This window comes from Crinia signifera, chromosome 11, assembly GCF_055691185.1.
Source record: "Crinia signifera chromosome 11, ASM5569118v1, whole genome shotgun sequence".
Taxonomy (NCBI): Eukaryota; Metazoa; Chordata; class Amphibia; order Anura; family Myobatrachidae; genus Crinia; species Crinia signifera.
Genome location: NC_139227.1, coordinates 95,028,707 through 95,045,499, shown reverse-complemented (window position 1 = coordinate 95,045,499; position 16,793 = coordinate 95,028,707). Strand labels below are relative to the sequence as shown.

Below are 16,793 nucleotides of genomic sequence, written 5' to 3'. Positions count from 1 at the left end.
CCATTGCCCCTGGAGATTGTGTTATTAGGTCAGCTAGGGACTGGGGCCTGCTGCTTTCTCCTCCTAACCCGGGTGCATCTGGAAAACATGGCCGCAGAAAGGCTGCACAATAATATTCTGTGAGAGGAAGACATTGTATATGTGGGATTGAGCGCTGTAGTTCCCGATTCCACTCCCTGGTCACGCTTGTAAGCTGTATGTATGGAAGGAGACGGGACCTAGATAATAACCAGGTGTGGTGTGGGCTGTTATTTCTCAGCGATTGCCTTGGCTGCGAAGCATTTACAGGATTGTGCTAAACCATTTATTCAGCTTCTGCAGCGTGTTATGGGAACTTGGGGAGCGTGTTCTAGGCCTCAGCACAGACTCGTAGTCCTAATAAGCTGATAGAAACTGTAACGGAAGAATGATACCTCTCTAGCTGCCATGCTGCGAGTTTAGTTATATGGATTATAACGGTGTCTTTGTGCATCTGCGATATATTCATTTCCTTTAGGGATGGGTAATCATATGATGTTTCATCGGTAACATCGGATTTATGGTTCCAATGTTCGATGTTTAACCCTGCAATGTTGAGGATCCAATGTTTCATCTACATCGCTAGATTTCTCCCCCAATGTTTTTCTCAATCTTCCAATGTTTTTTGTTTTGTGTGTCAATGTGTGCTGCTTTCAATGCTTTGCAGCCAGCTCACTCTCTCCTTGATTTATATTCATTAAAAACTTAAGAGACTGATAAAAAAAAAAACATTAACAAACATGACAGTATCACTGCTGGCTGGGCTTTCATATGTGTGTGTGTGGCTGTGTGCTGCTACTGTGGGTGGTAGCTGACAGTGAAAGACAGTCTGGCCAGCCATTCAGCAGCAGCACACAGGACAGCCCCACCTCTGCGTCACTGCAACTGGTGCTGTTTGTGAGTCACTGTCGCACAGGTCTGGTTTGCATATCAGTGTTGATATACAGACCACACTGTGCTAGAAGCACTACAGCAGACAGCGACACTCCAGGCAGGGAAGAGGAACCAGTTTATTTAAAAAAATATCGAAACATCGGGTTCACAGTACCAATGTTTAGGTCTAAATGATGTTTTGCAACCAATGTTGAAAAACATAATTTGACCGATGTTTTCTTTCTATGTCCCATCCCTAATTTCCTTCTGTTACTGATATTCTGGAATGTGGATTTAGCGCACACACCAGCGCTGCTGCATATGTGACGATGCGCTGTACCCGCAGGGGGCATTGTGATATAATACTGCTTAGTAGACAAGGCCCGTTGTATTTCATTGCAGAAATCTGTTACAGAGACTTTATACCCCAGAAATGATAATAGCCGCTTCGTATGTATCCAGAATAGCAGTGAGATGGGACGGGTGACATTATCCTTTCCGCCAACATTGGCATTACCGGATGCACAAATGAAAAAAATACAAAATGAATTTTGTTTTTGTTTTTGCAGAGCTGGGATTATGATAATGAGGTCTCTTGTGTAGCTGCGCACTTTCCTGAAGAATCACAGATGCTAATTACACAGTGTGATTGGAGGGCGCCCCCCTCATAACCCACAACACAATCTGTCTCTCTTGTGCCATTTTTATCTGTTATTTATATTCACACTTGAAATGCTGATGCCTTGCTCTTCATTTGTTCTGCTGTCGCAACCCCCCCCCCCCCCCCCCCACCGCCCCTGTAACGCTGACTTCACTTGGTATGAAAGTAATTTTCAGTAAATGTTTTGATCTATTCTTGCCGCTTCGTTCATTAAATGGTACTGCTTGGTAAAACCAAAACAGGATTTAGCTTTTTTCATTTTTAATGTGTTCTATTGGTTGAATACATGGCAGCTGCTGCTTCTGATAAAGTTACAGCTGTCTCTTGCTAGAGAGAAGGCTGAAATAGGGACATCAATGAGACATCAAGGCTACAGGGACTTTACTGACTGGTGAAGTCACATTCTCTGTGATATCACTAACGCTTAGTGATTGGATAGGCTGCATTCTCAGTGATGTCACTGGCTTTTAGTGACGGGAGAGGTTGCACTCTCAGTGATGTCACTAGCTCCTAGTGACCGGATAGGGCACATTCAGTGATGTCATTGGTTCTTAGTAACTGAGTAGGTTGCACAGTGATGTAACAGGTTCCTAGTGACTACATTCTCTCTGATGTCACTGGCTACTGGTGTCCAGATAGCCTGCACTCTCATGGCAAATTTGCAGGAAAATTTTTTTTTTTTTTATTTTTTTTGCTGGATAGATTGTACCCAGCGATGGGAATGTAGGATGGCGTGGCCTACTTTTTTGTTAATGCTTAGAACTTGGCTAGAGTGTAAGCATGCAGCGTGTGTAGATTACTGCTGGCGAGGGCTACACTTCCTGTAGCAATGGAATAATCTCTCCCCAGGCTGAATGTTCACCGTACATTACAGTCTACCACTGTCTCCTGCGTTTGTCCGTGTGTATACAGTGGAACAGATGGTGCCTGTGTGTCTCAGTGGCCAGGGAGCGGGGGGCTGGGGGAGACGCTGCCGCACTCCGTGTGTGTGTGTGTGTGGAAACATGGTCTCTCCCTGACGCCAGCTTTCTCATCACGCCACTGCCGGCTTCATCTTTCTGCGGTTCAACGAGACCGAAAATGGAGACTTTCTACCATAACAGAATTTGTATGTTTGTTTGCTTACTGTAGCGTCAGCGTCCATGGAAATGGTCTTTGCACAATTCTTTGTCCCACTTGGCCTTATTTTCAGGTCATATTGATGGGTCCTGACACCTAGAAGTACTTACTGCGCTCATCACAGCATGTGGCGACATGGTTGTACCTATATCTCATGTGGAGAGTACAGGCGAGCGTTGCCCTAGCCCAGGAACCGATAGATATTCGCGACTGCAGAGCGCCGCCATAAGCCAGAAAGATTGCAATTCAAACTTCTCACACTCACTTACAAAGCCCTCACCCACTCCACTGCCATTTACATCTCTGACCTTATATCTCTTTACACTCCCACTCGTCCTCTTCGCTTGGTCAACACCCGTCGGCTCTCCTGCCGACTTATTACCTCCTCCCTCCTACCTCCAAGATTTATCACGTGCTGCTCCCTTACTCTGGAATTCTCTACCTCTCCTCCTCAGACTCTCCACTTCTATACAGAACTTGAAACAGGATCTTAAGACCCCCTTTTTGTTCCCCGCTCTGTCTACCCCTCCTGTGTCACTCCTGTCTGTCTGCCCCTCCTCTTTTAGAATGTAAGCTCTCACGAGTAGGGACCTTTTACCTCATGTGCTTATCCTTTCTAATGCTGGGTACACACCAGTGCGACAAGGGTCAGATCCCATCAATCTAGATCCAATTCCGACCGATTGGATGTAGATCGTGTGGTGATTGGGCCCTTTTCTGTCCTGGTGTGGTCCGATACCGATCGGACCACATGGTCGGTCGTTATTCAGATCCTACCTGGAAACGACCATACTCCCGGGTGCGGGTCGCCATCGGATCGGACCCGCTCACGGTGCACATCTTGAGCGGGTCCGAAGAAACACCGAAGACCCGCTCACGATGTGCATCGTGAGCGGGTCGTCCTGGTGTCTTTGACTGCACCAAAGCATGCTGTTTTCTGCCACCTGGATACTTATGTTGCAGCAATAGGCTGATGTTCCTATAATCATTTACCCTGTATTTGTGCTATATTGTCTTCAACTGTAAGTCACTGTTTTTCCTGTTTAATTATGTGTACTCTGTAATTGGGTGCTGCGGAACCCTTGTGGCGCCATATAAATAAAGGAGGATAAAAATAATCGCTGTCACACTCGACGGCGTCTATAGAGTAATACGCAGATCTAAAAAATGGCGGCAACATTTGTGAATAAAGCCTCACCAAGTCTGCTTGGTTGCCATGGCAATAATACTCCAGGGAGGTACGGGATAACTAAATGCTGGCTTATACATGTTCCCCCACTCATACAGTCTAGTGTTCATTCTAGCACCCGGTATCTTTGAAAACCCATGCAGTTCCTCTTCCCTGCCTGGGGTGTCACTGCCTGCTGTAGTGCTTCTAGCACAGTGTGGTCTGTATATCAGCTCTGATATGCAAACCAGACCTGTGCTAGGAACACCACAGCAGACAGTGACACCCCAGGCAGGGAACAAGAACTGCATGGGTTTTCAAAGATAGTGGGTGCTAGAATGAACACTACAGTCAAGAACAAATGGTGAAACTTTAGCTGAGATAAATGTTCTTCATACAATTGCCCAATGTGACTGGGGGGGAATGTGGTCAAAATCCTGGCCCGCAGATGAGTACTCGTGTTGGGGTTAGTGTTTGGCCCTAGGACTAGGATTGGGCTGCAGGGTGGAGACCGTAAGGCGACGACAAGGGGTGACTTAAAAATTCTAAGAGCCTGCTAATCTGCCAGAATTTTGTACTTATCCATGACAGTGGAGTTGCCGACTATATCTGACCTGCCACCAGGGGGAGCTCTTGTCTTCATAGGCCTCACCGCTGGCAATATGCTCAGGATTCCTTTTCATATGGTGCTCTGTAGTTACAGAGCTGCTATCCAGTAGCGAGGGAGGGGATAGTGATAAAAAGCAATTAAAGCCTTAATTAAGTGGATTCTTTTTTTAGATCTTACAAAAAATGAGTCTTCTGCAATTCCCGTGTTCGCTTTAACTAGACTTTTGTCAAGTCCTGAACGCATTAACCTGTTCTGTACCAGAATGTCTAGACGGTAGATCTGCAGCCAGGAAACAATGTCCTGTGTTACATCCCATCTCTGAGCTGTTATTTCCTCTGTAACCTTTGCTGTGTGCAGCAGACCGTCATTTATTCTCACTCTGGTAGAAGCAGCATGTCAGGCCGGAAAGCTAATGCGTTTTAAATGTAGCAGCGTTGGGTAAAAGTGACGTTTATTGTTAGATTTCTTCCAGCAAATGAGGCCTGATTATGTTCAGCATCTGTCATACTGTTCTCTGAGAAGAGCGCGTCCATCCGTCGCGCTTACTCCCCGGTACACCTCCTGCCTTGTTCTGCTCAGTACTGTACATACATGTCGGTGCCTCCAGCCCCTTCGCCGGAACCACACAGTTATATCCCTGTTGGATTTTAATGCTCCTGTTAACCATACAGGCTAAGGTCCTACCTGCGGCATTCCTTATAATTTATTTGCTTTTAAACCATTTTCTGAAATGTGTTTAATACGAGGTATGGAATGTGTTATTGAATTGGATGATTGTGAATTATCACACCCCTTTCACACCACATTCCGAGGTCCGACCATGGTGGCAGAACACGGGTTTACAGCTGTGTCACAGCGGTTGAAACTAGTTGGCACCACTGGCTGGACCCGGGATATTATCTGCCGCTACCTGTAGACGACATCTCCAAAATGTCTAAAACACCGCTCTCACTCTGCTCCAATGACCTGGGTTTACTGTACCGGGTAACCTGCGTCCTTCCCAGACCAACCCAGGAAGTTAGCCAGGAGAGGATTCTGGGACACTGGACCTGGGTTTTTCCCGGGAGTAGCCCAGGTTCAGCAGTGTGATTTAGTCTGGTGCTTCTGTAGATTATTATGTGATATTATTGTTCTTAATAACTTATTTAATAGGGACCACAGAATAGGGAAAACCTGTAAAAGCTTCTCACACGTACATGGTATCAAGTACAATACACAATGGCATGCCATAGCAGAAGTACAATACATCTGTTTTATGCTGCCCATACACTTATGCGATGGGATTCGATGCAACATCAAAGTACAATGTCCATCGACTCCGATCACATTTTTGCGTGCAAAAGTCAGCACCCGATGTCGAATGCCATCTTCCGATGGCACATCGGGTGCTGGAAGAGGGCGGGCGGGGGGCAGCGGAGTAGTGTAGCGCTAGCGGGCGGCAGGAGTCAGCGGTGGCAGAAGATTTGTTTAAAACACTGGGTTGCCCTGTGATTGGCTGAGCTCTCAACTAATTACAGGGCAGCCCAGTATTTTAAACAATTCTCCCGCCACCATTGACTCCCGCAAGCGCTACACTACTCCGCCACCCCCTGATACGAGACGCAGGTACACCACCAGCGGTCCTTAGGGCCCCCTCTCCCCAAACCCCACACCGCTGAATGCGTCCCCTCCGCCCCCCACCCCAGGATTGTATTTGAGCAATTGCATGTGGTTTAAAACCACATGCGACTGCTCCTACAATTCGATAGATATTATGTGCAGCACATAATATCTGTCATCGCGACATTCAACGGCGTGCCAACGCATCGCATCGAAAAGTGCCTTAAAAATGCATACAATCATTCCATTTATCGGCCAGAATTGGTCGAAATCGAATGATTGTATACAATATCTCACAAGTGTATGGGCAGCATTACACCGCAGACTGGGCAGGACAGATGGGCAACTCGCTGAATAGTGGGTAGAAATCCATCTGGAAGAAGGTGATCCTGTGCCCTATGTATGGGCGAGTCACTGGTGTGTGCCAGGGAAGATCAGGAGGGCGGAGGGACCTGCTCATCAGAGCTTCCATTCTAATTTCCCTAATTAGGGACATGTAAAGGTACTCTCCTACCTATGGTTTATGGAATATTTCCTATTTTATATTCGGAAGCTTTCCTTATGGCACAGTTATAAATTGGTAACTGAGCAGACATTCATAAACCCTATATGATATGTAAAGTTAATGAATAATTACCTGCTGGCATTATTAAACTGGCAGTGCTGAAAACTGGCATCCTGTATTAGAGGACTCTTCTGGCAACGTAGTTATGCCTTAGGTCTGTGCCGGCCGCTGGCATCTTCCAGCAATGTGGGGGGGGGGGCGCCCGTGGCACGCTGCCTAATTATGCAGGGCTGTAAGGCTGAGCATTGAAGGGAGTCTAATTAGCCTTTAGTGTAGGTCTCCGGCACACGCGACGCACGTGCCCAGAACATTCCTGAATAAGTAACAAGGAGCAGCACTGCGGAAGAGACCATGACAGATACAGATGGCTACAGTGGTTATGGATACACAGTATGTAGCATTCACTAGACTACAAGTCCCAGGTTGCCTTACACCGCTAGTATCTAACCTGCTGCTAGCGAGGTCACACTCTGCCAATCAGATAACTGTCAGCTGCTGGGGCTAAGCGCTGGGAACTCTGTGTGCGGGTAGCGTGCCCATTATAAGCCTCCTTCCGTATTACAGACCACTGTTTACATTGGCAGCTTGGTGGCAGCAGCTTGGGGAGGCTGTAGGGCATACTGTATATGTTTTAATTGCTTGTGTATTAATAGTGGCCGGTCCGTCCAAGGATTAATAATGTGATTTGGATGAGAGACTAAGTAATGATGATTATGCTGCCAAGTGCGGGACGTGGGTGGTGATGGGTAATGGATTGGGATTATGCACAGGACAGATTATTTAGCTCCTGCTGCTGCTCAGATGTGTGGAGGGATATACAGGCTATTGTCATGCAGATCCCCTGAGATAAAGGTGCCTTTAGCTCGGGGGGGTATATAGAGGAATAGCGCCTGATAGAGTATTTATAGTCGTTTCATGATAGTAAACTCTTTTTACATCATTTTACCAAGCAGTAACTTTTGAACAAAGTAACTCTGAGTTATGGAGAGAGTACCAACCTGCCAGAAGCTGATTGGCTGGTATTTTATCTCTCTCTGTGAATTAGTATATCATATCCATAACATCCCATCATGTCTCCCATTTACACCCTTGTTTCTGGCAATTTGTTTTTGCTAGCAATTCTGTTTATGCCCAGTATTATGCATCCTATAATATGCCACACAGCACGAGATGCCTGGTGGAAGTGATCCACTAGGAACTTCGGTGCCCTGCTAACGTTGGGCAACTTGCAGAGAAAGTATCTTAATCACAACGCAATGCAAGGATGCACCAGGAGACTGCGCTGAGTGATGTGATATGTGACACCTGTATACTGCATGTGACCGAGGCTGTATACAGAGCAGACTGCACTGAGTGATGGGATATGTGACACCTGTATATCGCGTGTGACCAAGGCTGTATACAGAGCAGACTGCACTGAGTGATGTGATATGTGACACCTGTATACTATGTGTGACTGAGGCTGTATACGGAGCAGACTGCGCTGAGTGATGTGATATGTGACACCTGTATACCGCGTGTGATTGAGGCTGTATACGTAGCAGACTGCGCTGAGTGATGTGATATGTGACACCTGTATACCGCGTGTGACTGAGGCTGTATACGTAGCAGACTGTGCTGAGTGATGTGATATGTAACACCTGTATACCGCGTGTGACTGAGGCTGTATACGTAGCAGACTGTGCTGAGTGATGTGATATGGAACGCCTGTATACTGCGTGTGACTGAGGCTGTATACGGAGCAGACTGCGCTGAGTGATATGTGACACCTGTATACCGCGTGTGACTGAGGCTGTATACGTAGCAGACTGCGCTGAGTGATGTGATATGTGACACCTGTATACCGCGTGTGACTGAGGCTGTATACGTAGCAGACTGCGCTGAGTGATGTGATATGTGACACCTGTATACTGCGTGTGACTGAGGCTGTATACGGAGCAGACTGTGCTGAGTGATGTGATGTGTGACGCCTGTATACTGCGTGTGACCGAGGCTGTATACGGAGAGGACTGCACTGAGTGATGTGATATGTGACGCTTGTATACTGCGTGTAACTGAGGCTGTATATGGAGCAGACTGCGCTGAGTGATGTGATATGTGACGCCTGTATACTGCGTGTGACTGAGGCTGTATACGGAGCAGACTGCGCTGAGTGATGTGTGACGCCTGTATACTGCGTGTGACCGAGGCTGTATACGGAGAGGACTGCACTGAGTGATGTGATATGTGACGCCTGTATATCGCGTGTGACCGAGGCTGTATACGGAGAGGACTGCACTGAGTGATGTGATATGTGACGCCTGTATACTGTGTGTAACTGAGGCTGTATATGGAGCAGACTGCGCTGAGTGATGTGATATGTGACGCCTGTATACTGCGTGTAACTGAGGCTGTATATGGAGCAGACTGCACTGATTGATGTGTGACACCTGTATACTGCGTGTGACCGAGGCTGTATACAGAGAGGACTGCACTGATTGATGTACTGTATGTGTACATGTGGTAGGGAATATAGAGTGTAAGCACCACTGGGGCAGTGGCTGATGTGAATGAAACGCTCTCTGTAATGTGTGTGTACATGTCGTATCAATCACATCAGTCTCTGGGGAAGGGGCTGATGTGTACATGTGATAGGGAATATAGAGTGTAAGCAGCAATGGGGCAGGGGCTGGTGACACTGGTACGCTCTCTGTAATGTGTGTGTGTGTACATGTGATAAGGAATATAGTGTGGGGCAGGGACTGATGTGACTGATACGCTCTCTGTAGTCCAGTTCTGGAGACCATATCTTCAGAAGAATATAAATACATTAGAGACTGTACAAAGAAGAGCAACTAAAATGGTGCATGGCCTACATCACAAAACGTACCAGGAAAGACTTAAAGATCTTAATATGTATACTTTAGAGCAGAGAAGGGAAAGGGGGGACATGATAGAAACTTTCAAATATATGAAGGGTTTTAACAAGGTACAGGTGTGGCCGAATCACGGTGATCAAAAGTGCAATTTTCCCTAAACTGTCTTACCTGCTGCAAATGCTCCCCCTCGCCCTCACTAAAGCAGATCTTTCCCGTTATAATACTATGGTCAATAAATTTATTTGGATGGGGAAAAAACCAAGAATGCCCCTTACCAGGCTATTCCTTCCTAAAGCTGAGGGGGGATTTGCCTTACCCCAAGCGCAAAACTTCTCCCAAGCCGCCCACTTCAGATACGCCACAGATTGGCTTCTGAACAAGTCGTTATACACCAATGAGAACCTGGAACGTGCCCTCTTCCACCCTTTTGCTCCAGCAGCCTTGCTCCATACCCCACGCACCAAGCTTCCAAGCGTTATAAAAGACAACCTCCTTTTCAAAGAAACATACACAATGTGGATCACCATCCATAAAAGATTTGCTAGGAACCCAACTAGTAGCCCCCACGCTACGTTCTGGGGCAACCCGTCCTTTGCCCCAGGTCTAAATAATCACTTATTTCTGGAGTGGCGTCAGAAGGGCATTGCAGCTATCTGCAACGTTTTTGACCCAGGTGGAAAAATTCTCTCTTTCACAGAACTGGCCAACAAATTCCATCTCCCGCGATCCCAATTCTTTATGTATCTGCAAGCCCGTCACTATGCCCAGTCTTTACCCCCACCCTTTACATCCCCAGTCACCACAGATCCTATCCTTAGTCTACTAGCCCCACACAACGTCCTGGACTATAGAATAAGAAATCTATATCAGTCACTCATTATACTCCCAAGAGACAAGCTCCTCCAAATGTTGGAAATTAAGTGGAAAACTGATATCCCCTCACTCCCACCGACCCAATCATTACTAAAAAATATCCCCACAACTCTCAAACACTTGCAGTCTGCTTCTCTTCAGGAAACCCACTTGAAATTCCTTAACAGGGCCTATGTATCACAGCGACAAAGGAGCCACTTTGTTCCGGGAGATCTGGGTCTCTGTCCTAAATGCAAGATAATAGGGGCCACCCTTTTCCATAATTTTTGGGAATGCGGCAAAATTAGAATTTTCTGGAGGAAAGTCCTGGGTTTCCTGAATACCTTATTTAACCTGCAAATCACATATGATCCCATCCCCATCCTTTTCCTTAACTTTAAAAATTGGACACTTGGACCGCATAAAAAAAGGATAATACCACTTCTTAGCTTGATACTGGTCCAGTCTAAAAAACTGATCCTGACCCACTGGATCCACAGGGTTACCCCGTCGCTTACGGAGTTGAAACACTCATTACTGAAAATCATGTATTATGAACGTCAGGCATCCTTACATGACATTGAGAAAGGTGTGATTCGTTTCTATGCTAAGTGGGACTTCTTTATTCAATCTTTAGACCCAGAAATACAGTCTTCCATTCAGAAGATTTTCGAAAATACCACTTGGATCATGCTACGCCAGATTACATAGTATTAATCGCACTCTGAATCCCCCCCCCCCCCCCCCTTTTTTTTTCTTTATCTCATAGTGAATGCTGTATTGTCTCATTTACTTGTCATCTTCCCTTCCTTGTCCTCCCACCCCCCTTTTTCCCCTTCCTCCCCTCTTTGTTCGTATGTGTTTAATTGTTCAGTTGGCGGTTTATGGCCAACGTTATGTTATGTTGGGAGAAAAGTCCAATTTGAAATAACGGCGGGAAATGAACCACCGTTACACGGTAGGGTACCACATACGTGGCCACCCCTGAGTTACTTTTCCATCTCTCCGTCCTAGTTAGACCTGTATTAGTCTCAAAACTTTCTACGGTGGCATTGTCTACTACCGACAAGTTATGCTTTAGTAATTTATATTCATAGTTTGCGAGATGAGCAGACCGGAGACTGTGTACAATGCATGCCGGAGACCTCTTCTGATGTAACAGTTTACCTGTATTTGTATTTTATTATTATTTGTTTTGTTTTCTCTATTTTCAAAAAAAACTACAATAAAACGTTTATAAAAAAAAAAAAAAAAACAAGGTACAGGTGGGAGACATTCTTCACAGGAAGAGGAGCAACAGAACACGAGGAAATGCACTAAAACTGTAGGGAGGTAGGTTCAGGGGAAATGTTAGAAAAAATTACTTCACAGAAAGGGTAGTAGATAAGTGGAATAGCCTCCCATCAGAGGTGGTAGAGGCTAAGACAGTAGAACAATTTAAACATGCTTGGGATAGGCATATTGATATCCTTACAAACAAATAAGGATCAAAAAGGGTTGAGATTACCTAAAGCAGGCATGTCCAACGTTGGCCCTCCAGATGTTTTGAAACTTCACATGCTTTGCAATAGTTTTAGTATTCTCTAATAGCAAAACTGTGGCAAAGCATCCTGGGATGTGTAGTTTCACAACATCTGGAGGGCCAACGTTGGACATGCATGACCTAAAGGATTAAAAAGGGGCAGACTAGATGGGCCAAATGGTTCTTATCTGCCGTCAAAATCTATGTTTCTATGTATGTACATGTGATAGGGAATATAGAGTGTATATGCGCTTTATATATTAGTATTAATAAAATGAATGTTCCTATATGTGCTAGGTACAATGGGCTCAATGTTAATGTTATGCCTCCGAAACGAGCTGCCACCATTTTCCCCTTTTGCCGCTCCTTTTTATTTGTATTGGCCACACCCCCTGCGACATCATGATGCACACCCAGCATGCTCGGATCTGTCTTCCTATTGCTGGGCTATACTACACAGCCGCTGTGGCCCTGAGGAAGTGATGCTGCCTCAGTAAGATTGATGGGAAGGATTTGGGAGGAGATAAGAGGTTTAAAGGCTAGAGTACGGAACCTTGGCAATTGTAGGACGTTGTGTTACTGCAAAGCTCCATATACAGGTAACCCTATAATGGGTGGTTGTTCCTGCTGTGACCTTCTCTGATGTCCTGCGGCCTTGTGTATCCTCAGGATTTGTTGCTGGTCAGGAACAGAGACCCTAGTCACAATGGCCACCAAATCTCCCCCGCCTCTAATGAAGAAGCACAGCCAAACAGACCTGGTGAGCCGACTGAAGACACGCAAGATTCTCGGGGTGGGAGGGGAAGATGACGATGGCGAAGTGCACAGGTCTAAGGTAAGTGCGGGACATGCCCAGTACGCCCATATAATGGTGGTATAATGTAAGCTGCTCCTCTGAGAGAATCTGCGGCCTGCTGCTTCTCCAGGCACATTGCTGAGGCAGGAGGCATTCTGGGTGGTCTTAGGGAACTGATAGTGTATAGTATAAGTATTGGTACAGCTCTGGGGTAGATGCATCACGCCTTGCAGAGAGATAAATTGGAGAAGAGTCCCGAAGCAACCTCTGAGCTCGTAATGGTCATTATCTAGAACAATGAGCGGATTGGTTGCTTTAGGCAACTCCTCCACATTATCTCTCTCCAAGGTTTGCTAGGCCTACCCCTGAATCAGGGAGCAAAGCAAAAGAAAAAACAGTAATTTTATGCACCTTAATGTGTACAAACTCCTCAGTCCAACCACTGTGGTGTCATTACTGCATGGAGATGCCAATCTGTGTCAGGACACAGGAGAGATAAATAATGGGTAAGGTTCTCATCCTGTGACTGACCTGGTAGCATTGGAGAGTCGGTATACAGGCAATCACGTCGCATGTATCTGGTGATCTGTAACGTGCGTCATGAAAGGACCGATGGCCGTTTTTCCAGTGGGATGAGCATTAATGGTCATGCTGCTTCCAGTCCGGTGACGTGGAACACCAATGTCTGGTGGTTGGGATGAGCATTAATGATCATGCTGCTTCCAGTCAGGTGACGAGAACACCAGTGTCCGGAGGTTGGGATGAGCATTAATGGTCATGCTGCTTCCAGTCCGGTGACGAGAACACCAGTGTCCGGAGGTTGGAATGAGCATATGTGGTCATGCTGCTTCCAGTCCGGTGACGAGAACACCAGTGTCCGGAGGTTGGAATGAGCATATGTGGTCATGCTGCTTCCAGTCCGGTGACGAGAACACCAGTATCCGGAGGTTGGAATGAGCATATGTGGTCATGCTGCTTCCAGTCCGGTGACGAGAACACCAGTGTCCGGAGTTTGGGATGAACATATGTGGTCATGCTGCTTCCAGTCCGGTGATGGGAACACCAGTGTCCGGAGGTTGGGATGAGCATTAATGGTCATGCTGCTTCCAGTCCGGTGACGAGGAATACCAGTGTCCGGTGGTTGGGATGAGCATTAATGATCATGCTGCTTCCTGTCCGGTGACGAAAAACACCAGTGTCCGGAGGTTGGGATGAGCATTAATGTTCATGCTGCTTCCAGTCCGGTGACGAGGAATACCAGTGTCCGGTGGTTGGGATGAGCATTAATGGTCATGCTGCTTCCAGTCCGGTGACGAGGAATACCAGTGTCCGGTGGTTGGGATGAGCATTAATGGTCATGCTGCTTCCAGTCCAGTCACGAGGAACACCAGTGTCCGGTGGTTGGGATGAGCATTAATGGTCATGCTGCTTCCAGTCCGGTGACGAGGAATACCAGTGTCCGGTGGTTGGGATGAGCATTAATGGTCATGCTGCTTCCAGTCCAGTGACGAGGAATACCAGTGTCCGGTGGTTGGGATGAGCATTAATGGTCATGCTGCTTCCAGTCCAGTGACGAGGAATACCAGTGTCCGGTGGTTGGGATGAGCATTAATGGTCATGCTGCTTCCAGTCCAGTGACGAGGAATACCAGTGTCCGGTGGTTGGGATGAGCATTAATGGTCATGCTGCTTCCATTCCGGTGACGAGTAACACCAATAGTCGGTGGTTGGAATAAGCATATGTGGTCATGCTGCTTCCAGTCCGGTGATGGGAACACCAATAGCCGGTGGTTGGAATAAGCATTAATGGTCATGCTGCTTCCAGTCCGGTGACGAGTAATACCAATAGCCGGTGGTTGGAATGAGCATATGTGGTCATGCTGCTTCCAGTCCGGTGATGGGAATACCAGTGTCCGGAGGTTGGGATGAGCATTAATGATCATGCTGCTTCCTGTCCGGTGAGGTGAACACCAGTGTCCGGTGCTTGGGATAAGCATTAATGGTCATGCTGCTTCCAGTCCAGTGACGAGGAACACCAGTGTCCGGTGGTTGGAATGAGCATATGTGGTCATGCTGCTTCCTGTCCGGTGATGGGAATACCAGTGTCCAGAGGTTGGGATGAGCATTAATGGTCATGCTGCTTCCAGTCCAGTGACGAGGAACACCAGTGTCCGGTGGTTGGGATGAGCATTAATGGTCATGCTGCTTCATGTCCAGTGACGAGGAATAGCAGTGTCCGGTGGTTGGGATGAGCATTAATGGTCATGCTGCTTCCTGTCCGGTGACGAAAAACACCAGTGTCCGGAGTTTGGGATGAGCATTAATGTTCATGCTGCTTCCAGTCCGGTGACGAGGAACACCAGTGTCCGGTGGTTGGGATGAGCATTAATGGTCATGCTGCTTCCAGTCCGGTGACGAGGAACACCAGTGTCCGGTGGTTGGGATGAGCATTAATGGTCATGCTGCTTCCAGTCCAGTGACAAGGAACACCAGTGTCCGGAGCTTGGGATGAGCATTAATGCTCATGCTGCTTCCTGTCTGGTGACGAGGAATACCAGTGTCCGGTGCTTGGGGTGAGCATTAATGCTCATGCTGCTTCCAGTCCGGTGACGAGGAACACCAGTGTCCGGTGCTTGGGATGAGCATTAATGCTCATGCTGCTTCCAGTCCGGTGACGAGGAATACCAGTATCCGGTGCTTGGGATGAGCATTAATGCTCATGCTGCATCTCGCACAGCAAAAACATTGTGACAGCCTTTAAATGAACTGCGCACAGTGACAACCACATCAGCTTAATACAGATGAGGTCTGAACCATGTTGGATAAAATATATATTGATCCAAGAGGTAATCTAGATGGTATCCGGACTATTTGTCTACAACAAGAAGATAGACAGCCATTAGGTCGACACCATTAGTTATAGGCAGCAACGCCAGTAACTGGCAAAGTGAATTACGGTAACATCTCTTCCAAATAGAAATGATACAATTACATATGCAACACTTTCACTTGCACACTGTACATATCTAGGTTGGATGCCGGACCATTTGTCTACAACAAGAAGATAGACAGCTAGGTCAACACCATTAGTTCGACAACTCAATAGGTCGACATGCTTTTAGGGCGACATGCTTTTAGGTCGACACTGCCATTAGGTCGACAGCCAAAAGGTCGACATGGTTTTTCCCCACTTTTTTTTACCCAAATGTCGACACAGTCGACATGGACACAGTTTGAAGTGAACCGCAGCCCCTCGCATCGCTCACGATGCTTCGGGCACGGTGCCTCGCTGTGCTCGGCACACTATTATAATCTAACTCCAAGCCCTAGTGGATGGTAGGGCATGAAATACCGCCTGTCGGCACATGTCGGCTCAAAAAACAGTGAAAAAAATCATGTCGACCTTTTGACCGTCAACCTAATGACATGTCGACATAATGACATGTCGACCTATTGAGTTGTCGAACTAATGGTGTCGACCTAATGGCTGTCTATCTTCTTGTTGTAGACAAATAGTCTGGATACCATCTAGATTACCTCTTGGATCAATATATATTTTATCCAACATGGTTCCAGGCCTCATCTGTATTAAGCTGATGTAATTCACTTTGCCAGTTACTGGCGTTGCTGCCTATCTTGGTTCTGTTCAATCCTATGTGTGCGGGTTAAATATCCTGTCCCTTCCCCATTCTCTATCCCCCTGCCCCCTGTAGATCCGTCTCCTGGCCTCTCTGAGTCTTCTGCTCACTGCGCCCTCTCCTCTGGAAGGATTTTCTGCTCCAGTAGTGTCCTTCGTTACACTCTAAACTCATGCTGCTGTCTCTTTCTAGGTCTCATCAGATGCTGTCGGAACGAATCCTGTCAGTCGGGCTTTTGTTAACCCTTAGAGGGATGCAGACAACCGCCCGCCCATAGTAGTTGCTGGCAGGCGTGTAATTTCTGCATTAAGTATTCATGTACTGCTGCTTCTGAAATGAAGCCTTATTGCGTGATAATGGCTTGGGCGCTTGCTGCGCTGCCGGCGGCACAAGGTAGTGAAGGGTTTACAAGCGCTTGTTTTAAAATCTTAATGGGGCTCTTGGCAGGAGAGCGGTTAAATAACTTCTTATTAAAGTACCGAAACAATGATAATGGATTCCATTACGTTGGTTCC

At 46.8% G+C, this 16,793-nt stretch overlaps 1 protein-coding gene across 4 annotated transcripts in view; it reads left to right on the top strand.

Annotated features, from left to right (window-relative positions):
* Nucleotides 1-16,793, top strand: part of TP53I11 (tumor protein p53 inducible protein 11) — a 41,768-nt gene that overhangs the window by 12,095 nt on the left and 12,880 nt on the right. For all 4 annotated transcript variants that reach the window (XM_083163692.1, XM_083163691.1, XM_083163690.1 and 1 more), the window contains exon 2: nt 12,515-12,680. In XM_083163692.1, coding sequence (XP_083019818.1) covers nt 12,552-12,680 — 129 coding nt within the window. In that variant the 5' untranslated portion in view covers nt 12,515-12,551. The remainder of the gene's footprint in view (nt 1-12,514; nt 12,681-16,793) is intronic.